We start from the raw sequence: 18131 nt of genomic DNA, 5'->3' as shown, positions 1-18131 counted from the left end.
AATTTTTAATTTTTTTTTGTAAATTATATTTTTGAAGTATAAAATGAATATAATTTATTTTAATAATATAATTATAAAATCAATAATACAATAAAATTATAAAATAACTTTTATAAATAATATTTTATTATTAAAAAACTGTTATTTTGGTTATTAAATAAAAAATAACTAAATTTATAATTAATTACTGAATTTTTAAAAAATCATTAATAAGTAATTAAATCAAACCAAATTAAAATTATATTTATCAAAATAATTGGATTTCATGAGTTTGGTTATTAGGATAAATAGAGAATCTAATCAATCTATTCATAGTTAAATACAAAAGTTAATATTAAAGTTAATAAGGAGTAATTTGAATATTTTCAGTAGTTTGAGGCCTTAGCGCTTTTGATTAACGGTCAGCAGGAAGCTTTTCTTTATTTCAACCGGCAGGCACTCGCATCCATCTGCATTTCATTTTACACCTACCCAAGAGTCAGCAGGCGAAGCTGCAAACTCCACTGTTCATAACTTTCTTTCAACGGAAGAATCATTCTTCTATCATATACAAAAGACAAGGTACAGGTTCCTTCCCTCTACTTCTTTCTCTCTGAGCTTTTCTTTATACCTTAATAGAAAAGATATCTCCTCTATTTTTTCTTCAATTAATTTTCGTTATATATCTGCATATTTCATTTGTATTAGCTTTTGGGATTTCACTATTGTTCTCTTACTATCCATTAGTTTCTGTTTTGTGAAGAGTGTCTGAAAGAAAAATCATCAAGAATGGAATTGTTCTCCGTCTCAGGTAATTGAGTGGCAGAGATTAAAATAGCAAAATGGAGTGTCCTGCTTTATGGCAACCTCATTATTTGTGTCTGTAATGAATCGATCTATTAATCTTGCCTTTGCAACTGAATATTCAATTCAAGTTCTTGCATGTTGTTGTGGTTGTTATTGAGGTCTCACTTCCTAATTGGTCTGCATTTTTTTTTTCAGGGGATATTAGCTTAAACAATAAAGGGTTTACATTGAAAGTTAAATTATTTTGCAAAATTTCACAGATGGAAGGCAAATCTGAAACTGCTGTTGAAATAGAGGAACATGTCAAACTCAAAGGCAAAGACAAAGAGCTAAGTGATGCGAATGGAGAGAAAACTAAAGTGGAACTTGAACTGAAGACCAAATCGGTAGAAAAGGAAAAGCCAAAGCAGAAAGGGGACGAGGAGGGGAAAAATAAGAAGCAGCAGCAGAAGAAGGAAGATGATGAAGGTGACCATGAGAAAGATAAAAACAAGGAAAAGAAGAAGAAGAAGAAGAAGAAAGAGGACGAGGCAAAAGATGGTGGGGATAATTTAGATGAGGAGTCGGAGGTAGATAATGAAACCAGAGAAACTAATAAAAAGGAAGAGAAACAAGATAAGCAAGACGAGAGAAAAGAAGAGAAGAAAAAGAAGAAGGAAGAACATGTAGATGATGTGAAGGAGAAAGATAAGAAAGAGAAGGAGAAAGAGAACAAGGATAAAGAGACAAGGGAAGTCAAAGACAAAAGTTTGAGAAATAAGGAAGAGGGGATTAAGGAGCATCTGGGGGAGGGGAAGGAAAAGTATGAGGAGAAGAAGAATGACAGGAAAGAAAAGAAAGAGAAAGAAAAGAAGGTCAAAGAAGAAGGGAAAAAGCTAGGTGAAGCATCTGTGGAAGAAACAGAAAAAAAGAATGAAAAAGAAGAAGACAAAGGGGAAGGGAAAAAGAAAAAGAAAGAGAAGAAACACAATGATGAAACAAAGGATGTCGAAGAAAAGAAAGGTGAAGAGAAAGAAGAGAAGAAGAAGAAAAAGAAAAAGAATGTGGAAAGGAAAGAGAAGCATGAGGACGTAATACATGAAGGTGAAGAGAAGAAGGAAAAGGAAAAGAAAAAGGAAGTTAATGAGTCAAAGAGCGATGCCAAAGTTGTGTCAAGGGAGATTAAACCAGAATCAGAAGGAAAGGGGGAGAACGAGGAGGAAGAGAAAGATAAGGCAAAGGAAAGTAAAGAGAAGAAGAAAGATAAAGACAAGAAAGAGAATGGTGATAAGATAAGGAAAAATGGTGAGAAGGATAAAAGCAAGGGCCTCAACAATCTGAAAAAGAAGTTGGTGAAGATTGATAGAAAAATTGAAACCCTCTTTGAGAAAAAAGCCAACATTTTTAGACAGATAAATGAAGCTGAGAATGCAAGCTCTGTTGCTGCTGAGAAGGACAAAGACACCCAAATAGCTGATTCCAAATAGCCCCTGGTGCAAAATGATACACAGTTCCTTTCCCTTCACCTGTTGTAAGATGTAATACAAAGTATGTTCCAATAGAGGTAGTTTAATGCGATTAAAATCCAAAAAACTGAATAAATATGAACCAAACTGAATTACATATCTAATAAAATGATATAATTTTAGGTTTATAATAAATAATGAAGCCAAATTCAACTGAATTTCACAAAATGGACATCTAAGCTTTGATGGGTTTGGTAGTGAGGCCAAATCCAAATGGGAAGAGGGGATCGTAGTATCGATCTCCGACATTCATAGGCAGCTGATCAACAGTCTTAAACCATGTACGAGAAAGCCTGCCAGTGAAACCATAATCACCAATTACAACATCAGCAACACCCTGTCCTTCAGTTCCAGGAAGCCAAGCGGCAACAAGAGCATCTATCAACGGCATATATGGTTGGATTACCAAAGGACGCCCGGAGACAACAATAACAACACATTTCACAGCTCCACAGACATTCTGGATGGTGCTTGGTCCAGGCTCAGCAATTGTCAGGTTCATGCTGTCACCATTAGTTTCTGCATATGGGGGTTCTCCTACTACTACTACAGCATAGGAGAACTCTCCAGACTTGACAAATTGTGAATCAGGATTTTCCTTGTAGACAACTTCTGTGCTTGGATCAACAGTATTTTTTATCGCTGTCAGGATTGTAGTACCTGTTCATGATCATAACACTCAGGTAATGCTTGATGCTATATGTATTCTTTCTTCCAGGTTTTCACATTTTGTTTTTAAGAAGGGTGTGTTAGAGGTAAAGTGCAGTTTCTTGTCTTAGGCGTAGCTGTTAAAAAATCTGAGGTCAATTTGTTGAGAAGACAAATGAGGGGATAAGTTGAGAAACTTACCACTTGTGAGATTGTTACCACTTAGTCCTTGCCACTCAATTGTCCATCCACCACACTGATAACCAAGATTGTCTGCATGACTGCCAGCGACAAGTATTTTTGAAGCTTTTTTGGGGAGGGGTAACGATGGCTTGTCACCTGATTCACCATTCTTTAGCAGCACAAGTGATTTCCTCACAGCTTCCCTAGCAAGTTCTCTATGTTCCTGTTTGCATTGTAGGGTTGGCTAAGTGAAGTGTCACTTCCTTTTCTCTAATTACCTATTTTGCATTGGACTGAAATGAACAATATATACCTGACTTCCAAGCTGGTTCACCAGACTATCATCTGCATATGGGTTCTCAAAGAGACCCATTACGAACTTAACTCGCAAAATTCTCTTTACTGCGTCATCAATTCGACTCATTGGAATTATGTTATTCTTCACCTGGTATGTTAGGCCATCTATAAATTCTGTGTAGTTGAATGGGACCATGATCTGCAGGATTATCAGAAGAAGTATTAGAAGATTGAATTTGCCACGATGTGATGAAAACCTGATAAAGCGAAAAGCCTTCAGTGTTCAGACTAATGACTTGCCATGTCAATTCCAGCAGTGATTCCTGCTTGAATGGAAAATGAGTAGTTAGCATGGGGCGGAGAGGTGATCCTGTCAATACCCTCCCAATCTGAGATGACAAAACCCTGCAGCAAACCACAAAATTTCGCATGCAACTCTTAGATTTTCTCGTCAGAACTGGTTAAGATGGAAAGGATCCATACATTTAAGAAAAATTTCATACCCTGAAGCGAAGTGTGTCCTTGAGAAAGCCGGTGACTAAGTCTCGGTTAGCATGCATTTTAACTCCATTCCAGCTAGAGTAGGAGACCATGACAGTAGACACACCTTTGATGATTGAGTTGTAGTAACCAGGCATGTGGATGCTAAGCAAACCATGTCTGCTTATAACCGTATTGTTCTCGTTTATCCCATCTGTTGTTCCTCCATCACCAACATAGTGCTTGGCGCAAGCTGCAACTTTTGTTCTGTGAAGGAGGTGCCAGAAAATTAACAGCTAAATTAGATTAAGCTAACTGTAAAATTTGTTAACCTGTGAAATAAATATTCCATGCAACTGAGATAATAAGATGACAAAAATGTGGCAGCCTCAGTATTAAAACCGGCCAAATCCTCAAGAAACTCAATGAATCAGACCACTATACTCCTAGTCACACATCAAAGGTAGATAGCAGAGTATGACTTTTCCGATTAGTGATACACATTGGACAAGCAACAAATGAAGGGATAAAGCTCCAAAATTATTAGGAAAAAAGGAAAGAAATTTGTGAAAGTCAAAACCAATCATTTTCAATTTTCTTCTTTAAGAAGAGTCAAATTTAGTCATCTTTCTTTTCTTTGTTTCCGTTTAGTGATATTACAAGCTGTTTTATCAAGTCTGCCCTTGGCTGAGAGGAAAAGTAATACTCAACCTTATGTTTTTTGGTTGCCCTTGCAAAAAGTAATTAAGATAAAGACTTGGCATCTGCTGTCTAAAAAATACTATGGAGCAATATTCTTACTTCTCAGCGACGAAGGGAACTCCCTTTGGAGACCCAGCTGGAATATCTCCTTGTAATCCGGCTACTATCTCGGTCATTGCTTGAACAATCTTAGAATCTTCACTGTAGCTTTCATAGCATCGACCCCATCTTGGATCTCTGCAAACCTGCAAAGTCACAAGGAGTGAAAAGGATCAGAGTTTTGTGACAAAAAAATGATTCTTGATGTGATGGAAATTAACAGTTGGATTGCAGGGTTACCGCGATACAAGGTGCAAAAACATATGGAATGCCTGTAGCTCTAACTTCAAGTGCTGTTGCAGCCCCAATCCTCTTAACAAGTTCAGGGTCCCTAGTTTATTACAAAGAAATTTCATTATGAAATCAACTGTCTTTATTCTGATGTCTACACTCAACGGACAGAACTTGAGAGCAGAAAAATCTAAATCTTTATATTATCATGAGATCACAAAGTTGATCAAATCCATCAGAGTCTGGTGACACTTCAAATCAATATACTTAAACCTTTAACCAGAACAAGAAAAAAAAAAAAAAGACAAACTAGAGGCTAGCACTAGAAACCAAAACGGAGAATGAATATACAACATACAGTTTGATCAGAAAATTGGTAGTGTCACATTTACTTGCCTGGTGGCTCCAAGCCCAATATTATGTGGAAAAATAGTTGCATTATAGACATTGTTGTGGCCATGAACAGCATCAATTCCGTAAATCATAGGAATCCCAAGTCGGGCTGATAAAGAACCATTCTGAAAATCATTCACCATTTTAATCCAAGTTTCTGCAGAAGCTTGTTTAGATGGAACACTCCCTCCTCCACTCAATACACTCCCTGGAGAACGAAAAAATTATTTAGTTTCATCTCTTCTTTCATTTTCTTTCTGATATAGTTTAATTTGTTTGATTTAAGAATGGATAATGCTTACCAATGAAGTACTTCTTCATCACTTCAGCAGACGCAACACTGCGTTCAATCTGTGTCATCTGGCCAATTTTTTCCTCCAGTGTCATCCTCTTCATTAAGTCCTTTATTCGAACATTAATGGGTTGTTTTGGATCTTTATATTTCATGTATTCTGCTTCTGCTATGGCTCCCCATAAGAGAACAAGCGACATCAAGAAGATGGGAATTCTACCCATCTTTGTATTACTAAAACAAGAACAGAAAATATAATTCACAACTTCTATCAAGCAATGAAAAGAGGAAAAAAAATTTTGTTACTCCATATGATGCATCACATAGAAAAGAGCTAAAACAGAGTTGCATAGACAAGCAGAAGCAGCTAACTCCAGGCCAGAAGAAACAACATGATACATAGACATGCACAAATATTACATTTATTATAATCAAATCATGGTCTCATGTTTTTGTCCCTTAGGAAACAAAGCATTGAAGAACTTACAGAATTAACAGAATCGTGGAAAAAGAGGAAGAAGAAGAAGAAGAGAGAAACTTACAGCAAGAAACAACAAGATTCCAACAGGCAATAGCCAATGTTGGTCACACGTATACTCACCTTTGCAGAGAAAGAGAGCAGAGAGAGGAGCTTTGCAAGGGTATTGGATAGAAGTGGTATTTATAGAAAGTTTGTTTTTTCAACAGCTTTACGTGTTGCTCTGTTTATTTATTGAGCTTCGCTTTGCTGGTAGTTTCTGCGCGCATCCAAATTACTCGAGTCAGTTAATTTTGGATATACATCCAGGGTGAGCATTCGGTCGGTTCGATTCAAAACCGAACCGAACCGAATAAACCGAAATTTTAGTGTTTATGAAAATCGAATCGAACCGATTTTAGTCAGAAACCGAATCGAACCGAACCGGTCTGATTCGGTTCGGTTTGATCAGTTTCGATTTTTAATAATTTTTTTTATTTTTTACACTTTATTTTTAATATTTTAAAATTTAATTAAAATATTTTAATTTTAGTATAATTTAATTTTTCTATATTATTGAAAAAATATATTATTATCACTAATCGGTTCGGTTCAGTTTTTTTTATTTTTTCTGATTAAAATCGAACCGAACCAAAATAATCGAAATTTTTAAAATTAAAAACCAAATCGAACCGAAATATATAAAAAATCGAACCAAATTTTTAAATCAATTTGATTCGATCAATTTTTTCGATTTGAACAAAATACTACCCACCCTACATATACTGTAAATATGTAAATATTTTTTTTTTATGTATTTTCTTATTATCCCTCTAATTTGTATTTAATTGTTGATTTACCTATTTTTTGAATTCTTGTGTGTCTTTTACTTTCTACCTTGTCAGGATTTGAATAGGATGATGTCAATGTAGAATTCTACATTATATAATAAAAATTTGACACAATATTTGTGATTGGGTATTTTTAACCTTCAGCTAGAGATAATTTTGAGAATTAACTCTTAAATGAGATTAAATCTAAAAAGTTTTAATTTTTATTAAATTTATTGAGTAATAATGTACCTTTCTAATTTTACTACATATAACTTTTTTGGTTTAAACCAAATAGATTTTCAAAATTTGATTGAAAAAGATTATTTTAAAACTTTTAAATAATCACGGAAGAAAGAAAAGAAAATGAAATAGTGGAAATTTGGTAGTTGGAGGATGTGAGCTGTGAATGTTATGCACTCCTCCAACAAAATATGGTCAACTAAAATGACAAAAGAAAAGCCAATACAGTGTATTTTAATTATATATTTTTCTAAATTTAATTTAATTTTTTATTTTCATCGGCTGATTATTATAAATTATTTTATTAATCACCGACGTGCGTCTTCTGAATTCTTTATGAGCAAATCATTTTGGTTAACATTTGAAAAATGGATTCCATACATTATTAATTAGCTAGAATTCTTCAATGGATCTAATTCTTTTAATTTTACAAATTAAAGTTCCACAAAGGTAGGCGACAACATATGACCTTCAAAATTAGGTTCTAAATAAGACACACCAGCTCTGTAAATGATGTGCAATATTTGTCTATATGAGTTTATTTCTTTAAAATAGCTACCAATAAAATAGACCTACATGATTCTATCGGACAGCGAAGGAAGCCTCCTGAAGAAGTTCAATGCCGGCGATGGCATTCGATCCCGGAAAATCGGATGCCTCAAGTAATAGAATCCAAATGCCATGGCCACCATTTTTGACGGTACCAAATACAATATCATCGCCACCACAAAACACAGCCCTACAAATATCCCCGTCGCCCTCGGATCTCTCCACGTCACTAATGCCTGCACTCTCTCCCCTTGCGTCGCAAAATCCCCCAATATCTTCTGCACCCGTATCCCTAGTGTTCTTAGCTTATCGTACCTCCCTCGAACCTTGTCCGTTGATCTGCTACTTGGAAGTGTGTCAAACTCCTCATCAAGTTCCTCCTCGTCCACCGCATCTGCTAATGAGATTTTTGGATCAAAGTGGGGCAGTGGGTCCCGTGTTCGAAACCTGTAATTCCAAGCACCAATCACGAACACGTAAAATGCCAATGTGGGGACAATCAAATCAGGGAACCAGACCAGCATCACTAGTAATGCATGCACAAGTATTGTAGCCGTAGGATTTTTCCACACACGCATGTCTTCTATCCACCGTACGATGTCTAATACCCCTGCGATCACGTTGATGATCCTAAACCAATTGGCACGTACTTTTCGCATGCTAAAAGCGTGCGAATCCGCATCAACCAAGTAAAACACCACCTCGCGTCGAAGGGGTGGCTCTGATCTTGACAAGTGACCAGCTATGATCTTGACAGCTGTGCTCCTCAGCATTTCCTGCTGGACCACCCCTAAAGGCTTTATGTGATGCATTAACGGTAACAATGGCTGTGAGTACACGTGTAAAAAATCCAACGTCTGAGTTGTACGTATAAACCTCACTGCCACTTCGATCTCCCCCATTTTCTTCACCCCATTGTTTGTCAACAATATCAATGGATACGAGTTTCTGTACACTTTACCCGTCTCCAACGTAGATATACGTATACGTACTTTCCCAATCCGGAAGTCAGGACGCGCGGCAGTTTTTTCACCGTCGGATTCGAATACTTCCCAGCTATCAAAGACCCCAATTGTCAACACCGTGCACGGGTCGAAAACCTTCCAAGTGTACTGCTCATTCCATTTGGGGTCCAAGCTATCACAAACGGTCCTAGTTCGAACCCATTTTGGGCCGTATTTGGCTACACAATAAGCGTCTGTACACCCTCTACCGTTTACCGTTTTCATGGGTAACAAGTTTTTGCAAGCAATGATACCCAACTCAACACTGCCCACCGGAGGTTTCCATAGCTGCCTCGCAGTGGGCCGGTAATCACTGCACACGTGAGCCGCCTCGTCCATTACATGATACCCACCATCAAAGCATAACTTCAACTGAACTCTACCTTTGTATGCTATCTTTTCACTGTTGGGGTCTTCAAAAGTGAACCATCGAGACGCCACCTTCCTGTCATCGACCCGCCTCTCTATGGTCGTAAGCGGTATTCTGGCAATCCCGAGGGTAACAGTTCCTTTAGCTTGCCGGTTTTCTAAGGTGAAAATCAATTGGTCGCTAAAGGGCTCGGCTGCAACAAAGAGCAAGTCTTCATTCCATGAGGGGTTGCCGTTGCGGGTAACAGTAGCTTTGGTTTTCTGGATTTGGGATCCTAGTTGGGCTTTGAGTTGAAACGAGGCTTCTTTTAAATGGGTTGCTGGCAAGACGTCTTGAGCTTCGAGTACAGTGGCTCTTAGGTACCATAATTTTGGGGAGAGGTAAACTTTGGCTCTAGAGTTAACATTACCGGCTGCGTCGGTTTTCCAAGCATCGGGGAATGCCTCGTCAGCTTGTGTCCCCACCCATGTCGCAAGCATCAGGTTCCCAAGCATCTCATCACCTCTGTGGGCTCCACTTCCTTCCAACCTGTACCATTGTGGGGCCAAGGGGCTGTCCGGTGGATCCCGCAATGGAATTTCCGTGACGTCGAAGCAAATCCCACCTAGGAATTTCGCACCTGCCATGTCAGACTTGCATTCCGCAATGGGCGGATCCCACACCGAAATCTCAAGGATAGAGGAGGATTCTGGTGCGTCACGGCCGAATGCGAATGTCTGATCCCACTCGTAAAATGCAGTCCTTCGTGCGGGTTTAGATTGTATGCGGCTGCATGACGTTACAATCCTTACAATGGGATTGGCATTGGTGGGTAGACCCCGTGCTTTCACCACCCGAACAAATAAGTAGTGCATCTTTTCGACCAGATCAAATGATGGACGTTCGATTGAAATGCTTTCTTGGGGTTCCAACGTATAGTTCGTGGTTGCTACTGCTGGTCTTGGGATGGGATGCGGACCGTTGATTCCAGCCACTTTCACTTCTGGCACAGAAGCATATATTGTTGACGCCATTATTTCTGGTGATTTGGGAGACCAATTATTCATTGGCGGTTCCAATACAATGTCTCCATCGGCTTCTGGAGGCCCATTGGAATCTTTCGGTGTATGCTCTTGGCCTTCACTCGCTTCTGATGCTGCTGGTGGTGGGGGTGGGGGCCCTGGCTCTGGTTCTGGTGGTTTTTCAACTTGAATAGGAGCTGGTGCATTATCTGCAGGTGGTGACGTAGCTTCTGCTGCTGACTCTTCATTAGGCTTGGCACCATCAGCTGTAGGATGCTCAGCTGGTTGATCTTTATCAGGTTCTTTGGTGGTCTCCTCTGCCGCTTTCGACTTTTCGCCATCTTCCGGTTGTTTGGGTTCAGCTTCTGGTGGCTTTTCTGTTGCAGCTTCGGCTCCTGGTGGTGACTCTGCATTTGAATCAGCCTTCGGTTCCTCTGCTGGAGGAGGTGGAGGCGCCGGTATCACTTCATACTGGTAATAAATCTTCAACCCAATTTCTCCCTGCACCAAACTAAGAAAGTATTTCCTCTCCAAAGGGTAATATATTAAAGCCTCTTCACCCTTCCTCACAAACTGAGTCGCACTCAGCCGGATTCTTCCAAGATGAACATTTCTTCTAGTTGGGCCATAATTTTTATCATGGCAAACATCAAGCTCAAGAATATCATCAAACACATTAGATGGCTTACCAACGTTGAACTCAAGAACTTCATTCCATGCCGGGTTGAGGTCACGTATAGCTGTCTTTGTCCGCCTGCGCTGCCCATAAAAGTCGATTGTAACGTAAGGACTGGAGGTCCCATGGCCGTCTTTGGGCAGAAGATTGCGAGCATCCACAACTTCAACTACCAGTTTCTGATTTTTTGCCATATTGATATGGGTGCAAAATTATAGTATTAATTATTTCATGTGTGTGAATCGATGGGTTCAGGCTTTTGAAGATGAGAAAAAAAGAGGAGGGTTTTGTGTTTATGAAGAGTTGATATATAATGTGAAAGAGTGAAAACGAAGGGAAAGGAAAGAGATCAATAGTGGGATCTTGGCTGTCTCTTTTTTTCATTTTTGTAAAATTTAAGATAAAAAAAAGAGAAGAGGTAATGCTTAACTTGGTCTACAAGAACATCTTTAGACCAAATGTCGTACTATTAAGTTGCTTATAGCTTGCTTATTGATATGATACTTTTCCTTTTCTGTGGTGTTTTTTTTCAAATTCGTTTTTTTTTTAATTATATTAGAGGCAGGAAGATTCCATCTTTTGCTTTTTGGCCGACCCTAGCTAACCAGCCTTATGCCATACCAATATTTATATGTTTTCAAGCTTTAAAAGCAGTAATGAGTTGATGCCACGAAGCAAATGAGCATGCTTTATCAAAGATGGCTGATCTTTTTGCGTCACCGACCTCGGAGGATCTGTCACTATTTTCTCTGGTATAATAATGCATATTTGGTTAAATTTGACAAAAAAGATGGATGTATATGACACATTAGGTAATCACCACCACAGCAGCAGTGCTTTAATTTCTCACACTTCAATGCAGGTGTGATCGGAACGTGTATGGCACTCAGTGTTTACTGCCATGTAAGTGGGACTGTAGCATGCTCAAAGCAGTAGACAAAGGTGTTGAGGGAGAGGTAAGTGGTTGTTTAAAAAGAAACTTTTGAAATTGTGATAGAAATGCAGCTTCTCTATCTCTTTGTATGGCAACGCAGCCTTACATAAAGCTGTATTGTATTATTGTATGTTTGATTTAGCAATTTTGCTCGTCATAGGAGGATACAACGCGTCCGTCCTGAATGCAATGGCGGACTTGAGGGGTGTAGGCAGGAATTGTCACTCTTGAAATTTTAACTTTTAAATACTGAGTAGTTTAAAGATAAATTTATTTTCTAGGTTTAGCTCTCTCCCTCTCCATCTTAGAAAAATTAGGAAGTTAATTTTTTTATTGGTTTAAACTAAATAAAATTTAATGAGTTGAAATTTAATAAATTAAAATTATATTTTTATTAAATTTAATTATAATTAATTTAGTATAATTATATTAAATTTAAATTTATTAAATATATACTATGCTCCTATTAAATGTAAATACTACGTTAAATGAATATTTTAATCGAGTAAATATTGCGTTTATCATTATTTGAAAGAATAAATCAACCAATTAAAAGGACTCCGAGACTTAGCCTGGTGGAAAGTGCATCCTGATAGACCTGAGAGGTCTGAGGTTCGACTTCCCCTACCCCTATTTCAAAAAAAAAAATCAACCAATTAAAACTCAGTTATGGTGGTATGATTTATTATTTTTATTACTATTACTACTACTTTTTCTTTTACCTTTTGTTCTTTGTCAAAAGGAAGAAGAAAACAAGGTTTGGGGTTGTGGGGGGCAGCGTGGGAAAAGAAGAAGCTGAGAATGGAGGATAATGTCATAGCTAGCTGTGTTCAAGGATAATTTTCATCTGTGGTTCTCTCTCAAATCCAAAGTTGATTATAAGATTGACTTCTCCACATTCAAAAGGATATTAAAATATATATATATATTTTAATGGTGTTCACCAATAATACTAATAAAAATAATATAATATAATATTTTGAATTGGGTTATTAAAATGAATCCAAAATTTAATACTTAGATATAGAATTGCAATTACCTTAATCTTTAATTTGATTTTTGTTATACAATAATGAAACTTACTTTTACTTAAAACTAATTAATTTTTCATTTTTTAATCGACAAAATTAATGCTTTAGAGATTTTATTAAATACTAGCTCATTGATAATTTTCGATTTGATTATTGATTTATACAAAATATATAGTTAAATTTGTTGTAAGATTTTTTTCTTTATTTTTGGGTTAAATATCATGGGATAAATTTTTTTTTGAGATGGGAATCAGAAATTGGGGAATAAAATAAATATATGCAATAAGTTAATTTAGTTAAAATATTAATATTCAGAGTGAATTATAAAAATATATTTTTTATAACGTTTAATTAATTACTACTAAGGCTTTAGCTATTCTAATATTAATCATACTCCAAGTTTCAAGTCAGAAATCCAACTACCACAGGCCCAAGGGGGTGAATCTACGTTATGGGTTAGGGGCTGTGGCCTTGCCCCAAAATTTATCTATAAATTTAATTTTTTTTAAAAATATTGTTTACCTTTTGATATTTTTATTTTTATTCAATTAATATATTATAAAAAAGTCTAAAATTAATAATTATAATAGATTATATACATATCATCATTATAAATATCTAATTATACAGATACTAATTATATATAACAAGATCTTATCTTGTGGAAAACTAATATGTCACCACGTCTTGTCATCATCGTAATTAAAATTTTTGTTTTATATTATTAAAGAAATTATTTTATTTTTGATATTTAGAGAATATAATTTATAGATTTGTGTGTAAATTTAATCTGAAAGCATCAGGTATTCCTTTCATGGAAATCAAATCCAGACAAAAAAATTTTCAAAACTTACAGGAATGAACAGAAGCTCATGCAGAACTGAAGGATTTGAAAGATTTGCCTAGACTCTGTGTCAAGCTTTGAATGAAAAATTTCAAATTCTAAAGACAGCTGGTTTTGAAGACAACCTTGTCTGCATCAAAATAGCTATAGGTATATCGTCCCCGCTCTAACCCTAAAATTGCTTCTACATTAAAACAACCAAATACACTACGTAATCAAGTAACTTAACCATGGCTGCAGTCGATCTCACAGGCAAAACATGTTGAAGAACAGTGAAGAAAATAAATTTTATCATCATCATCAGTTAGCTTCTGCATATGCCAAGGCCAAACAAGCATTTATATGGTGACCCATTTCAGAAATGCTTCTTCTGCACGCAAATGGCTAAACAATTCCAAAGGAATTTATATGTTCTGAGGTATAATTCAAGAACTTTTAGAATATAATCAGCATACAAAGCTAGAACATTTCAAAAAACAGAATGAAAATTTAGCCACATCTAATCATGAAGAAGAAAGCTAGAAGCTTTCTTGTCGATTTAGAGAACCCATTATCTAATCATTAAGCACGAAATTACACTTTGGCCTTGGCATACACATATCTAATCATGTCGCTTAATTAAGACCATGTGTACAAACTGTAATGATCAACTGGATATGATCATCTCCTCATTTGGACATAATGATGTGATTATTATCTGATGAAAACAAGTAAACGATAAATCATATAATCACAAAAGACCAAAAGACCAAAACCCTAAAATGAAAGATAAATGAAAACTCAATTATTTTAACAAGGTAATTAAATAATTGGTCCCAATCCCCCAGAGATGCTCTTGATGATGCCTTTAGGGTGCAAAACAATGGGAAGTCGCAGAGATAGTACAAACTTATAAAAATGGCGATCAGATTTTGTTTGAATTATTAAAAAACCCACTATGAATAGTTGATGTTGCAGAAGGTCTGTTGCTAGGGTTTATATTTTTGAGATCTATATAGTTTAGTGATTGAGGAATATTTTGATTTTTGAAGATTTTGAGCCAAGAAGTTGCAACAAGAGGAAGTAAAGAAGTGTGAAATATTCAGAAAAGACATCATATTCCTGATGAAAAGAAACATCATGGGTTTATGTCTTGTATTGTTTGTCCGCGAATCTCTGGGAACCAACAGTATACTAGAATATCTTTCTCCAATGTTCCAATCTTGCCAGGAAAGGAGAATGATAACAAGCTAAATCAGTAACATACTATCAAAGAATATATATGTAATAGAAATATTTATCGAAGATTTGAGAGCATACCTTTAAGGGTTCTATGTATTGTAGTTCAGCATGGAAAAGCTTGGTGTGAGGAATGAAGCCTGGTCCGAGATCAGTCTATGATAATTAATTTCTTGCAAGATCAAGTGAAAGAAAAAAAGGAGGACAGGGACATGACTGCAAATTTTTCAGGCTCCTTCTCTCTCTCTCTCTCTCTCTATACACAGAGAGAAAGAGAAGAAAGAAAAGGATCTTGAATTAAGTTCATCAGAAACTCTCCCACATGCACACACAGACAGAGAGAAGAGGGAGAGAAGATCTTGATTCACAAGAAAATCTCCCTTCTTCAATCTCTCTCATGATGCAACAACTAATAAAACCAAACATTAAGATTCAAGATTAAAAGCAATAATCCCATCTGGACAAAACAAACACTAAAGGAGAAACAAGGATCTTGGATCAAACTTCATTCCAAACACCCCTTTTCCTTCTTCCAAGGTTTTGTACAAGGTAGAGCAATTAGGCTACCTGTGTTGTTGTCATGATTCAACAATCAAAAACCTAGCAAGCAAGGCTGCAAAGTAGTGAAGTTGTGAGTGTTTCCCTTTAACACATATAAAAGAAGTATAATAGGTGAGACAAAGAGAGGAAATGGAGGGAAGAGAAAAGAAAAAACAAAGAGATAAATAAGGAAAAGCACATGATTGTAAGAGTAAAATAATGAAAAGGCTGTTAGGTTTTTGGAGGGATGATGTTGTCTTCTTCCTACAAGGCTTTATTAGGAGTGCCTTTTACAGGCTATGTGTGTCCCTTTGTTTTTTTAATAAGAAAGAAAAAGCTTTAGCACTGAAAATGACGAGGATGACCAAAGAGAAGCATGAGAGAGAGAGAGAGAGAGAGAGAGGGGACATGGGCCTCCACTATTGCTATTCTACTGACTTTTACAATATAATATTCTTATTTCTTGGTGTGGTCTCTCAAGATTCAAGAAAAAGCCTCAAAAACAATGAAGATATCTCCATTATGAGAGAAGAAAGAAGAAAATAGGGTCACCCACAGGCACAGCCCGCATCAAAGCACTCATTCTTCTGCAAAAACATTGACATGTAAAGAGAGAGACTGATAACTGGGAAGAAGTATTGTCAGTCAAGTAATCGCAATAAGCATATATAATCCATTAGACCATAATTCTCACCGGAAAATATTTATTTAACGGGTCGATATCAACTTTATTATAAAATAATATATATATATTTTCATTGCTGGTGTAGGACTCCAAAACAAGAAGCGAAATTTACCATCACACTCTTCTTTTAGTGTCTAAATGTTTATGCAACTAAAGAATGAAAATTTTCATTTCTAATGTGAAATTAGTTTAGAATTGGTTCGATTTAATTTAAGATTAAAATCAATGGGAATTGAACTCTCTCTTGTTAATTAGATTGAAATCTTCCATCTCAAGGATAAACCTCTTTTATTTTTTTAGGAAAAAAAAAGCCATTGGCCTATTAATGACAATTTTTAGGGTTGAAGTTGAATAATTGTAGAGCTTAATCATATACAAAAATCTAACAAAATAGATTTTAATTCAATTTTAATAGCTGGATATTAATCAAGCCTAAACCTATAATTATCTATCTTTTATTAAATTAAATGAAAACAGAATGATTCCACTTGTATAATAGAAAGAATTTTTGCATAATATAATAATTAAATTGCCATTACCCATTATATAATTAATGTAATTTATTTAAAATTAATATATCTATTATAGTAAATGAATTATATTAAATTCTTTAGAAATTTTTTATAATTTTTATAGTTTATTATTATTTTTTTAAATTTGATTAAGGGGTAAAAGAAGTTTTTCATTAATAATTCGATGAAATGTCTTAGAGTATGAAATTAACTTAATCAAATTGACCTAACATGAAACTGTAAATAAAAGGTTACATGGGCTCTCATGATTAATCCTATGAGAAGATCATATAACTCCAAATTATTGAGTAAATTATCATTCACAAAAGTAGAATAATCACATCAAAGTAATGGATTATTAGTTGTTCATGTTTTACTTTTTCTCTCTTCCATGAAGGGTCCACTGCATTTCCAATCTTTCTTTTCTTTTCTTTCTTTTCTTTTCTTTTCTATTTTCTTGGTTATTCAATATGAGAAAGGAAAAGAGGGTCAAGATGTCTCTCTTGCTTGGCCAAAACAAGTGTTAAGTCTTTATGGCTATATTGTGTTTGGCAACTACTAACTAGTCCTTGTTGTAGTTATGGGTCCTCCCCACTTTCTTTTTCCTATTGGAGACATTCATCATTGCTTTTCTAATTTCTGGGTCCATCATCTCTTTGCTTATTCAACACCTCTACACCTTTCTTATTAATTAATTCTACATTACCCATAAAACCCTAGCTGATGATTTCTTTGTTTCTTTTCAAATTTAACCTACTCCAGTAAAATCAATCTTTTCTTCTTCTATTATACTTACTTCATCAATGAAAATGAAATCATCTTAGGAAATATTTTTGAGGCATGTGAATATTAGAATTTGATATGTTCATTTGAGAAAAATCTAACCAAAAAAAAAATATTATTCTTGCATCACTATTAACAATATTAAATTTACATGTTTAGCAATTAAATTTTCAAGTAGTTAAATAATTTTTTAAACTTTTTTTTAGAATATCTAAAAGAGTCTTTTATTTAATAAGCTTGTTCACAATAAAATCTCAATTTTATTTTAGTATTATTATATTGTTGATTAGAAATTCTTTCACAAATATATCAAATAAAAGAATAATTAATTAAAAATTAAATTTAATATGTTTTCATCATAGAAGTTCCAAAAAAGAAAGAGCCAAGAATATCACCTTTTTTTTTCTCCCAAAACTGTTTTACTGCTACCGGGACTTAAGAGACTGGAGAAACCAACACTTTTAGCAGTCGATCTCAGAGCAATGAATCTTGAAAATGGCAGCTGAGTGAAGTAGTCTCTGAAAAACCGACTAGGAACTGCAGCAGCAGCAACTGCAACTGAAATATGACTTTAAGTTGACACATCACTGTCCACATTTGGGAGCCGTGACTTCAGAGTGTGTGAATGTGAGAGGGACTTTCCTCCATAATCTTTTCAAGCTTCTTGATTTCTTCAACTCACAAAGTAAGATGAAATTTTTATCACCCTCATCTCTTAAAAAAGGAGGAAGAAGAAGAAGAAAAGTCTGCATGAATGTGTAATGGCAGAAAGATAGATACAGTTTTCATTAGAAAGGATATGATATCTGTGGTGGAGTTGTTACCACTACATCTAATT

At 35.5% G+C, this 18131-nt stretch overlaps 3 protein-coding genes and 1 long non-coding RNA gene across 7 annotated transcripts; 1 reads left to right on the top strand and 3 right to left on the bottom strand.

Moving 5' to 3' along the window:
• Positions 1-479: 479 nt before the first annotated feature.
• On the top strand, positions 480-2479 carry LOC110622475 (DNA ligase 1). Of its 3 annotated transcripts, none has more exons than XM_021766977.2 (2): positions 480-561; positions 1047-2478. In XM_021766977.2, the coding sequence occupies exon 2, from the start codon at positions 1047-1049 to the stop codon at positions 2250-2252; it is 1206 nt and encodes a 401-aa protein (XP_021622669.1). In that variant the 5' UTR covers positions 480-561; the 3' UTR covers positions 2253-2478. The 3 variants fall into 3 exon arrangements, with proteins under 3 accessions (XP_021622669.1, XP_021622670.1, XP_021622667.1); XM_021766978.2 differs by lacking the exon at positions 480-561 and adding an exon at positions 575-790 and having other exon boundaries at positions 1047-2479; XM_021766975.2 differs by lacking the exon at positions 480-561 and adding an exon at positions 575-790 and having other exon boundaries at positions 982-2479.
• On the bottom strand, positions 2394-6286 carry LOC110622477 (beta-glucosidase BoGH3B). Its single transcript, XM_021766979.2, has 10 exons — positions 6159-6286; positions 5627-5850; positions 5328-5532; positions 4941-5031; positions 4701-4846; positions 3923-4166; positions 3720-3824; positions 3436-3618; positions 3141-3345; positions 2394-2951 (listed from the first exon to the last, which is right to left on the bottom strand). The coding sequence occupies exons 2-10, from the start codon at positions 5838-5840 to the stop codon at positions 2467-2469; spliced, it is 1878 nt and encodes a 625-aa protein (XP_021622671.1). The 5' UTR covers positions 5841-5850; positions 6159-6286; the 3' UTR covers positions 2394-2466.
• Positions 6287-7545: 1259 nt separating this feature from the next.
• On the bottom strand, positions 7546-11973 carry LOC110622104 (FT-interacting protein 7). Its single transcript, XM_021766491.2, has one exon. The coding sequence runs from the start codon at positions 10938-10940 to the stop codon at positions 7719-7721; it is 3222 nt and encodes a 1073-aa protein (XP_021622183.1). The 5' UTR covers positions 10941-11973; the 3' UTR covers positions 7546-7718.
• A 1547-nt stretch (positions 11974-13520) lies between these two features.
• LOC110622365 lies at positions 13521-16397 on the bottom strand. Of its 2 annotated transcripts, none has more exons than XR_006351899.1 (2): positions 14855-16397; positions 13521-14252 (listed from the first exon to the last, which is right to left on the bottom strand). It is a non-coding gene; the product is annotated as an uncharacterized LOC110622365 (long non-coding RNA). The 2 variants fall into 2 exon arrangements; XR_002489093.2 differs by lacking the exon at positions 13521-14252 and adding an exon at positions 14448-14756.
• Positions 16398-18131: the final 1734 nt, after the last annotated feature.

Source organism: Manihot esculenta, chromosome 9 (assembly GCF_001659605.2).
Source record: "Manihot esculenta cultivar AM560-2 chromosome 9, M.esculenta_v8, whole genome shotgun sequence".
Taxonomy (NCBI): Eukaryota; Viridiplantae; Streptophyta; class Magnoliopsida; order Malpighiales; family Euphorbiaceae; genus Manihot; species Manihot esculenta.
Note: the sequence above shows the minus strand (reverse complement) of the source record. Positions and strands in the feature narration are given on the sequence as shown.